The following is an 11992-nucleotide window of genomic DNA, read 5'->3' on the forward strand; positions in this document are numbered from 1 at the left end:
GATTTAGAGTATTTGAAGTACCTAGAAAATAAATTTTGTGATTTTTTGATATTATTTGCCTAGTGATCGAAGGGGCTCAAAATCAATAATTTTAATGACCATGGTGAGCCGTTTGCAAGTTTAACGGTGTAGAAATACTCAAATCACATAAAATTTTGATAGAAAATTCTTTATACCATATAAAACAAGATCAATAACTTTGATCTAAAATTTTAATGTCATATCATCATAGTTTGTAAGATTTTTATTTTCAGCTGTTGATTTTGAGCCACTTCGATCACTAGGTAAATGATATCGAAAAATCACAAAATTTATTTTCTAGATACTTCAAATACTCTAGATCAAGTCTAACGGAACGCATCGTCGATTCGAAAGTCAGAAAATCGAAAATAACTTAGAAGCACGAGCGCTCCATGCTTCCAGAAGCATACAAACGCACTATCTATATATATACTAATATATTTTTATTATATATATATATTATATAATATAATATATAATATATATATATATATTTGAGGTCCTATGCTTTTAAAAAGTACTAAGTCATTGGTGCTTGTAGATTTTTAGCCATTGGATAAGAGATATGCAGTTAGAATGATGTGGCCCATAGGATTGAGTGGCGTGGTTGGTTGAATGGTATAATCTAAGGGTTGAAAATGATCCGAGAAGTAGATCTAACGGGATTAAAAAACTCACACCAATGTGTTTAGTGCTTTTACAAAACACCATAGCTGGATTTATATATATATATATATATATATATATATATATATATATTATATATATATTATATATGAGATAACATACATAAATTGAAAGCACAAGGAATTATCACTGAAATTTTAGATAATTTATTTTTGTCAAAAAAAATTTGTGTATAACTAAGTTGTGGATAACATATTAATAATATATAACTAAGCTGTGCATGCATCAAAACATCCATTTGAAGTTTTAAATTATTTATATCAAAATTAGCATAAATAATCACTTAAAAAATTGTGTGGGCCTCACAACCCTCCAAAATAAGGAAAGGTTTTTTTTAGAGTTACCAATTCATATACATTGTGGGGACTAAAGTAAAAAGTATACAAAATTTAAGGATCAAAATTGGCATGAAAAAAAAAAAATAAATAGGCGATGACATAATAATTTCGATAATTTTATAATATTTTTTAACGGTTGTTATTTTATTGCCATGAAATTACGAGATTTGAAAACTTAATTGTAAAAAAAAAAAAGAACCAAAATAAAAAAAAAATGATGGAAAGTTTGGGCAGCACTATACAATTAATAATTCTAAAAAAATTCTCAAAAATTTGTGGGCCCCACAATCCCATAATAAGGAGAGACCTTTTTTGAGTTTAGAATTAGATGAAATTTTAATTTTGCTATCTATAGTAAAAATAAAAAATATATATTTATTGTAGGCAAAAATTAAAAAAAAAATGTTGAGAGAAGAAAAATTAAAAAAAAAAAGTGTGTGNGTGGGACCCACCAAAGCTTCCCGCCAAAAGTGGGGAGGCTTCAGTGGACTGGTTCCCAATTCATTATATAAGAATTGTTTTTATGCAATAATACCTTCACGTATCGGAGTGAGACACCTCTAAAAGTTGTTTTGTACTTCAACTTTTTTTTTTTTTTCTCAAAAACTAACTAAGATTCCATTTGGTATTATTATCCATCTAATGATCTAAAGCTGCTATGCAAAACAGAGCTAAAACGAAAACATATAAAAATATACTTCTCCTTGTTCTAATGGTGTTGTAGAAAATATATTATAACCATTAATTATAGTTAGAGGTGGCAATCCAGTTTATTGTTCGCGAGCCAGTTTATGCTCGGTTCGAAATAAACTCGAGATCGAATCACTAGTTTACTAAACGAGCTGAACATGAGCTGAATTTTTCAGCTCGTTTAATAAACTAGCCGAACACAAGTTGGGGTTCACTCGCTTGTGTTCGGCTCGATAACAAATCGAATCATATATTTTATATTTATATAATTTATTTTATATATATAGAGAGAGAGAGAAAGAGAGCTAAGCTGGTATACTATTGATAGCACAGAGGCATTCATGTTACCAAATTGTTTTCAATGATGTGGCTTTCAAATCAATGATCGGCTCCGTTAAACTTGATTTATACTATTGAAACTATTTGAAAACTAAATTTCATAATATTTCGACATCATTTGGCTAGTGATCAAAAGGTCTCAAAATTGACAATTTTAATGGTAGATTTGATGCGTTTGTGAATTTAATAGTGTAAAACAATCCAAATTTGATCAAATTTTTATAATTTTTTTTTTCACTATTTAGAGTAAGATCAGTATCTCTGATCTTAAATTCAAGTCTTTTATCATTATTTTTTATGAGATTTTTATTTTCAGCCATTCATTTTTAGACTACTTGTTTGATAGATAAATAATGTCGAAAAATTATGAAATTTAGTTTCCAAATACTTTTAATAGTGTAGATCAAGTCTAACGGAACCGATCGTCGATTTGGAAGTCGCAACATTGAAAACAACTTGGTAGCATAGAGGCTTCTGTGCTACCGATAGTATTCCAGCCTAGCTATATATATATAGTTGAGCTAGAATACTATCAATAGCAAACGGGCTTCGTTGCCACCCATTTGTTTTCGATGATAAAGCCTCCAAATCGACGATCGGCATTGAACATGATCTATACCACTTGAAGTGCTTAGAAATCAAATTTCAAATCTTTTCAATATCATTTGTCTAATGAACAAAGGGTTTCAAACTTTGTAATTTTAATGGTTGATATGAGGCATTTTCTCATTTAACGGCGTAAAGATATTCAAATCAATTGAATTTTTGTTAGAAAATTTTTTAAACTATTTAAAACAAGATCTATACTCTTGATCTTGATTTACAAGACTCCTATCATCATTTTTTAAAGAATATTTATTTTCATCCGTTCATTTTTGTGTCCACTCGATGGATAAGAGAACAATATTAAAAATATATGAAATTTGATTTCTAAACACTTTAAGTGGTATAGATCATGTTCAACGGTGCCGATCGTCGATTTGGAGGCTCCATCATCAAAAACAAATGGGTGGCAACGGAACCCGTTTGCTATCGATAGTATTCTAGCTCAACTATATATATATATATATATATATATATAGAGTAGGGCTAGAATACTTTTACAAGTATCACCCAAGTGATACTTGTGTGTTTTTAGCCCTTGGATGGAGAGATGTGAGGTTGAGATGATGGGGGTAGGTGGTGGTAGGTGGTGGTAGGTGGAATAGTGTTTTGATCAAGAGCTATTTGTAATCAAAAAATAGATCCAATGGCTAAAAACGTATGCCTATGGAACATGAGATGATACTTGTAGAAAGTATCCTAGATCAACTATATAATATATATATATATATATATATATATATTATATAAATATATATATATATATATATATATAATTGAGATAGAATACTCTCAAAAGCACCAACCCCCAGCCCTTGGACTACTCTTTGATTACTAATAACTTTTTGGATAAACACTATTCCACCTGACCACCATCTACCAACCATCATCTCAATCCTACATCTCTTCATCCAATAGCTAAAAGCTCAAAAGCACCACCCTTAATGCTTTTGAGGGTATTCTAGCTCAAATATATAGTATATATATATATAGAGTGAGGTCTATATACTTTTAAAAGTACGGAGCCTTCTGTGGGTTCGAGTGGTCGTTTTTCGATGTTATGACTTTAATCGTCGATCGGCTCCGTTAAACTTGATCTAGAGTATTTAAAGTACCTAGAAAATAAATTTTATTATTTTTCTATATCATTTGCCTAGTGATCGAAGGGACTCAAAATCAATAATTTTAATGGCCGTAGTGAACCGTTTGCATGTTTAACGGTGTAGAAATATTCAAATCACGTGAAATTTTGATAGAAAATTCTTTATACTATATAAAACAAGATCAATATCTTTGATCTAAAATTTTAATATCATATTATCACGTTTTGTAAGATTTTTATTTTCAGCCGTTGATTTTGAGCCCCTTCGTTCACTGGGCAAATAATATCGAAAAATCGCAAAATTTATTTTCTACGTACTTCAAATACTCTAGATCAAGTTTAACGGAGCCGATCGACGATTCGAAAGCTGCAACATGAAAAACGACATGGAAGCACAGAAGACTCCGTATTTTCAGAAGTATAGTAGCCTCAATATATATATTTCCAATCTAATACATTTAATTTATTATTTGTTGGCCAGCTCGTAAGTCAAATACGAGCTGAATTTTTCGACTCGATATTTTAACGAGTCGGCTCGTGTTTGACTTCTTTATTAAATGAGCCGAACATGAGCCGGCTCCAGCTCACTCGTCTTCGACTCCTTTATTGAAAGAGTAACAATTTTCCTGCAGCTCCAAATAAGGCCAAACCTGCATACTGCTAAGGACATCCATCTACTTTTGACTTTGGAGCCACATTAACGAGACGTGTAACGCACTACAAATAGAGACGTAACCACGCCGATAATTGAGCTAAGTGACAATAACATGTCCGCTTCTCATAAAACGTCATTTTATTTAAAATCAGTAAACCAGCATTGCAATACGAACTTAAGAAAAGGACAGAAAACGACTTTGGAAACTTAGAAAAAATCATTTTTATTATTATTGGTGAAATAACCCACGCGATGCAATGAATAGATAATAAAAAAAAAATTATAGAAGAAATAAAAATATAGAAATATAAATATTCTATGATTGTTGAGAATGAGACAGTCAGCAATGACACCATACATTGTCCTTGTCGAGAATACGTGCATCAGAAGCAGCGGATAAGGGTCGAAGGGCTCCGAGCAGCGAGCGAGAGGAAAAGGGGAAGAGAAAAAAAATATATAAGACCACTTGCGTAGGTGAGATGAGAGGAGAGGGAGAGACACCGCTATTAGTTTGGGAGATAAAGAAAAAATAAAAGAAAGAGAAAGAGAGTTGAAGGATAAAACTGTGAGAAAGAGAAGGGCCTACTAAGATAAAAAAGAATAGAAAAAAAATTAAAATAAATAGTGGCTTCATCATTTTCAAATAAAGGTAATACATTTACGTTGGATTTGACTTTCAGAAATTATGATAGATATAGATATAGACGTGGGGGGTGTAGTGTCTCTTTTTTTTTTTTTTTTTTTTGGTAGAGAGTTGATATAAACCTGTGAGTTGGACAACAGTTTTTGACAGAATCAACCATTTTCATTTAGAAATTTAGAATAATTCTCGCTTTATCCACAGGATAGTAACGTGGAATTTCAAGCTACGTATAGAATATAAATACCGTCGTTTTCAAATTATGGTTGTAACATCAATCTTACATTCTAGTTTGGGTCATTTTGTCGCTGTGCCAAAAAGCAGAAGCTCTAGTAAAGCTTCGACATATACTATGCTTATATAGCTCTATTCAAATAGCACTTCTATCGATATTGCTATCGCCCATACATGTTTTATTTAGTTTACATCACAAAGAAGGCTCTTATGATGAATTTCATAGCTTAAAACCAATTGACCTAAACACCCTAGTAGAAAAAAAAAAAAAAGTTAAAATTTATAAAACTTACCTAAATTATAAACTGTTTTGATTCGATTATCCAACTATTTAGAATTTTAATTTTAAAAAATTTGGTAGCTCTTTCGATACAAAATTTAAGTTAATTTCTTATTTTAATAAATCTACAGTTACATGAATTGTATAGAATATAATAATTAAGCTTGTAAAAATAAACGACGCATTTAAATTTTAAAATTAAATAAATTTAAAACTTAGGTATCAAAATCAAAATTTTTGAAGGTTAAGCAATCAGATCAAAATAAATAATAGTTGAGATAAGTTCTAAACATTTCTACCTAAAAAAAAAACATAACAACTATCAAATAAAAGAGGGCTATAAAATTTAAAATATGGCTCAAGGAGCTGCATTCAAAAGCCAATGGAGTTGATTTACATAAAGTTTGGAAGCAAATAATACAGAGGCAAACAATACAAATTGTCCTGATCATAATAAGCCAATTTCGTAATATAAAATATATGTACAAGAGCATCTGAAGAAATTCTAAATAGTACCATAAACCCAATAATAAACCAACAACCATTTAAGATTCATAGAAAGGACAGGGGCTTGCATGATAAAGTTCCAGCTAATTACTAAAAGTTATTATGCTCCTCCAACTCCCTCTGCATGGGCATTTTGGTCATTTCACACTTGTTCTTAAGCACTGCTCCTTTTTCCCTCAGCTCCCGAGAAAGCCCAGTAATGCTTTGCTGGGGTGCGCTTCAGAGCCTTCACTCCCATTGGGTTGTTCTTGCTCTGTTACAAAATTATTACATGTAGTAGTTAGAAGAAAAAAATAAAATAAAATTTGAGAAATGAATTGTGTTATAGGAACTAATCTTGAATTCTTCTAGATGTAAACAGAGTTATTCACTTCTGCGCCATTTCTTTTATGGATATAGGGTCTGAATCGACGATCAGCACTGATAAACTTGATCTAAGTTATTTGGACATTTTAGATCCCATAGTTCACAATTTTCTCGATGTCGTTTGCCTTGTCTTCGAGTGACCTCAAACTTAAGATGTTTTCAATGGCTAATATTAAGATAAATTTGAGACTACTTTTACTAAATTAGAATCCAAGGATGCTCAAATAGTATAGATCATGTTTATTCAGATACTCTATCATCGAAAACAATGTAGAAGTAAATGGTTCTTGTTTACTTCTAGAAGTACTCAAATGTAGCTCAATTTTACGATTTGTTTGATACTTTTTAATGGATTAGGGCTAAAGTTAAAAGCTAAAGCTTTTAGAATGGTACTAGCGTAGAAGGTCCTAAGTCGACAGATTTATTAAAAGTTACCAACCTAGATGTGAGGATAAATGTTAAATATAAACTTATAAAAAAATTAAGGTTTTCGGAGGAAAAAAAAAGGGTTGTTTCATAAAGTTACCATGAAGCAGAGCCCGTCCTCGACGTCGCAGATCGGATAGTCGTGCGGGCAGCAGCTGTAGTGGTCGTCACAGCACGTCGCGTCCTCGTACGGGCAGCACCCCCACGCGAAGCAGAGGCTGCCGGTCTCGTACATGCAGCAGCAGGTGGTGCTCTCGGGGCACGAGTAGTAGTTGTCGCAGACGGACGAGGGCGCGGCAGGGGAGGGGGGCGACGGGCCGGGGTTCGGAGGGTTCTGGCTGTTCTTGATCGGGTACGACGCCTCCATCGCGATCCCGCACTTACCGGCGGCCGAGTTTATATTGCGGGCCATCCGGATGTACCCCGACTCCCCCCACGACTTGCCCCATGAGTTCTTCACGATCCAATAGTCCTTGCCGTTTTCGGTCCCGTATCCTACCGCAGTCACTCCGTGATCGAGCGAGGTACCGCAGTATCCAGTGAAAACTCCCTACAACGAGAAAGTTTAAGGAGCGTCAGAAGTATTATAAATACTGTTAAGATTAGACAGTAAAATCAAAACAGTTAAACTTCACGAACTTATCTTGAAACCAATCTAAATAAGTTTCTATTTCAAAATATGCTGTAGTTCAGATAAAATCTATGCGCTTCATGTTAAAAGAATCTTTATCATCTTATTCAGAAACTCCCCAGGAATGGTTCAGTAATCTGTCAAACAAATCCTTTATTCCATAGTATTTTATAGAAGGATATTAAAGCATAAAAATATTAACTAATTCATATTCTTGTCACTCGGTGGAGGGGATATTTGAAATAATTTCAGATTCCAAATATAGCATGTAATCTTTATGTGAAGTGATGAGTGGCCCCATTGTGTTACTCATAGGGCTGGCAATCCAGCTCGTTGTTCGCAAGTCAGCTCATTATTCGACTCGAGATAAGCTCAAGATCGATCGGCTCGTTTATTAAATGAGCCGAAGACGAGCTGAATTTTCAGCTCGAAATCTTAACGAGCCGAACACGAGCTGGAGTCAGTCAACGGCACTTTGGCTTCAAACTTTCAGCAAATTGCTCACTTTAATAAATTTATAGTTGTGAGAATGTATAAGTATACTAACTAATCTTCAAATATAAACGGCATATTCAAATTTTTATGCTGAAATATCATTAGCCGACTCAAATCAAACAAGTTGAAAAATTTGATAGTAAAATCAAAATTTGAAAGACTGGATAGTCAATTCAAAATTTTCATAGCTCAAATAAGTTATGTACGTTTGTATCTAAATTATATTAAATAATTATTTTTCTTCAAAAGTTTAAGCTATCAGAGGACAGTGTTTCTTCAACAGTTATATTCAACAAACATGTAGATCATCAAATTCTTAGATCAGCTAATCAAACAATGGTTCAAAAATATCATATCTGTTACAAAAATCAACGGTAGAGCCTTACCGATTCGTATAACTGGAACGCCCTGCCACCGCCTTCGATGGCGACACTAACTGGCTGGTTTGCCACCGCCTTTTGCAGCGACTTCTCGTCATTAACCGGAACATCCTCATAAGAATCGATCTTCACAACCTTCGCGTTTTTCTACAAAATCAACAGAAGTTCATAAGCAAAAAAATTTCTCCGCACTCATCGTCGCCGAACAAAAGGAAGGATGCTGCAGCATTTTACCCGGTAAGGATCGCATCTGCCGTCAGTGCCCTTGTAGGGATAGTCCTCCTCAGTGTCGATGCCGCCATTGTTGATGATGAACTCGAAAGCGTAGTCCATCAGGCCTCCATTGCAGCCCTGGTTGTAGGACGTGTCGCAGTCGACTAGCTCTTGCTCAGACAACACAATCAGATCGTCGGTGACGATCTGGTTGATCCCCTCGACAGCAGCGACAGCCGAAAATGCCCAGCAACTTCCTACAACACCGAACGAATCGATGATCAACACCGAATGGTAACATCATCAAAGATCTTATTTACTCAAAAATGAAGAGCTGAAATGAAATATTACAGAGGATATTCGACGAATCGATCGAATCTTTTCTCCAGAATCACAATTACATGATGAAAAACTAATTAAAATTACAGTGCCAGATGATAGAAAGAACCAACTCAAAATCATCAGATAAAACAGTGTAGATATTCAAACAATCTAATTATATAATCACCGTGCAACATATCATTTGTACAGGTCTCATATGCTATCTCAAATGCCCATTTTATATACTTAGTTTGAACCTAAGAAATCTTCTTATTTTTCTATACAAGCTCGGAAATAATATTAAATTCCAGTAAAATTTTGCCATATTAAAATTACTAATTACTAATTGATCTACTTATAAATTATCATTATTATATATACAGAAAAACTCAGAAAAAATTGAATAAATAATCCTTTTGATTCAATCAACCACTCTGTTAGCATAAGAAAATGGTACAAGCAATTAAAAATTCAAAATTTGCTCTGTTCATGCAAGTGATGGTTTATAAAAAAATTAATGGAAATTGGGGTTAGGTGATGCATTGAAAGAAGATGATTATTCATTTATTTTTTAAAATATTTCAAAATTCAGGTTATGATCTGTGATTGCACTAGTATTCATGGGGCCCAGCATATTGTCCCCGTAAAAAAAAAATTCACTTTTAAATACTAAAAAAATGATTAGGTGGTATTATTCATCGAATCCTACCGCCATTCTAATTGAATAGGATCAGATTCAACGAATTATATAAAAAAAAAAAAATGATCAATATTTTTTTTATTAATTAATAATTTGGACAGAGAAAATAAAATTGGGAGACAAAAAAAAAGAGGGAAAAAAGGAAAACAAAATAGTGTTCTCTTTCCCTTGTATTGTTGGACCAATCAAAGAAAAATAAGAAAAACAATTTTTTTTAATCTATGTTTTCTCCTATTGGGAAAAAAAATTATTGTTATGAAATTATTTTTGCTCTTCTCTAGATCTCATTCGAATCAAACAAATAATAATAATAATAATAATAAAATATATTATTATATTTTTTTTATTTTCGTGTGCATGTTTATATTCAATATTTTCCCACAAATAATAATAATAAAAATTATGGTTTGTCGAAAAAATGCAAAAAAAAAAAAATATCGCGAAAAAATATTTTTTATGAAAAACTTATTTTCAGTTTTCATCAGTTTAGTTTTAAAAAAAAAACTAATTTTTAAAGAAATTAGTTTTTCAAATTTCATAGTAAATAAATTAGTATTTTTATTTTCCAAATTAAAAATAAAAATGCTAGTTTTTAGTAAATATAAATTTTTCATTATTTTTTTCCGAACTAAACAAATTTTTTTTTCTTTTCAACCAAACAAATACAACAAAAAAAAAAAAAAAAATTTCCTCCGGACCAAATACTACAAAACGTAAAAAAGAATTCAACCAAAAAATTTTTCTAAAAAATTATTTTTTACAACGCTCCTAAACGGACGAAAATTTCATAAAAAAATTTCTCAAAAAATTTATATCCACGCTTTTTTGAGAAACCAAACAGTAGCTACAAGCAAAAAACAATATAATCTAAAAGAGCACTCGGAACAAAATATAAAATAAAATAAAATAAAATAAAAAACCCTTACCACAACTCCCTTGAACTTTGAATAGTAGTAAAGAGTAAGCAAAAGCCCAAAAACAAAAAAAAAAAAAAAAAATTTCCACCACTAATTTTTTTCATAAAAAATAATTTTTCACGATTTTACGTTGAAACAAACACCACCCCTAAACGGACGAAAAAATTTTTAAAAAAATTTACGAAAAAAATTTCTCAAAAATTTTCTCCGCGATTTTTCGAGAAACCAAACACCCCTCTAATCTAATCACACAAGAACACTCGCAAAAAAAAAAAAAAAAAAAAAAAAAAAAAAAAAAAAAAACGGTTACCACAACTCCCTTGATCTTTGACTGGGGCGACGGCCCCTTTCTCCCTCCAGTCCACGGCGTCGGGGAGCTCGTCGCCGTCGCGAAACCGGTACCGATCGGCGCCGCGGCGGGTCGCCTCCTCCTCCGACTCCGGCGACCGCCGCAGCCGCAGCACCTCCGGCCGGCGCCGGCGCGGGCGGAGGCCGAGGTAGAGCGAGCGGAACTCGTCGTTGGTGAGGTCGGCGAAGCGGTTGAGGCCGAGGCGGAACGAGTGCGACCCGGCGCCGTTGTGCGCCTCCACGAACCGCAGGTTCTCCCTGAAGACCTCGAACCGCTTCTCCGCCTCGCCGGCGCTGCCGTACGACCGCGCGTGCCTCGCCGCCCACTCCCGGTGCAGCCGCCGCGCCGCCGCCTCCTCGTCGTCGCCGACGCCGACGCCGCCGCTCCGCTCCGCCGACGATGGCGTCGTAATGGAGAGGAGCAAGGAGAAGACGAGGAGGAGGACGACGAAGAAGAAGAGGGGAAGAGTTCCTAATTTTCGCCCCATTTTTTTCTTTTTTCTTAAGAAAAAAATGGTGGGTGGGATTGTGTAGTGGAGAGAGAGAGAGAGAGAGAGAGAGAGAGAGATAAGGGGGAGGGGGGGAGTGTGAGGGTGGATTTATAGTATAGTGAGGAGGGAGATGGATGGTTATGTAAATAATATATTGGGTGAGATTTTTTTTCTGCTCTCTTATTATAGAATATAGATTATTAAATAATATATTGACTAGTATATGTATTGACAAATATATATATATCCATGTATATACAATAATACAAATAGACTTGATTTCCGGCTCTTATAAAAAAAAAAAATGTACAGTTAAAATGATAGTAATTCGCTAAAGAATAGTTGAACAGTATAGTCTGAAAATGATCAATGGATTTAACTACGAACAATCAGTACTAAATATTTGGTACTATTGATAGTATAATAGCCGAATTCTCTCTCCATTATATATATATAGAGAGAGAGAGAGAGAGAGAGAGAGAGAGAGAGAAAGAGAGTAGGGCTGCTATGCTCTCAGGAGCACGGAGGTCTTCGTGCTCCTAAGCCCCATTTTCGATGATGGAATTTTCGAATCGACGATCGGCTCCGTTAAACTTGATCGAACGTAT

The 11992-nt window shown here is 33.8% G+C and overlaps 1 protein-coding gene across 1 annotated transcript; it reads right to left on the minus strand.

Annotated features, from left to right (window-relative positions):
• LOC109711550 (oryzain alpha chain-like) lies at nt 5929-11456 on the minus strand. The gene is made up of 5 exons (XM_020234668.1): nt 10856-11456; nt 8629-8864; nt 8401-8541; nt 6989-7438; nt 5929-6349 (listed from the first exon to the last, which is right to left on the minus strand). The coding sequence occupies exons 1-5, from the start codon at nt 11379-11381 to the stop codon at nt 6251-6253; spliced, it is 1452 nt and encodes a 483-aa protein (XP_020090257.1). The 5' UTR covers nt 11382-11456; the 3' UTR covers nt 5929-6250.

Source organism: Ananas comosus, linkage group 6 (assembly GCF_001540865.1).
Source record: "Ananas comosus cultivar F153 linkage group 6, ASM154086v1, whole genome shotgun sequence".
Classification (NCBI taxonomy): Eukaryota; Viridiplantae; Streptophyta; class Magnoliopsida; order Poales; family Bromeliaceae; genus Ananas; species Ananas comosus.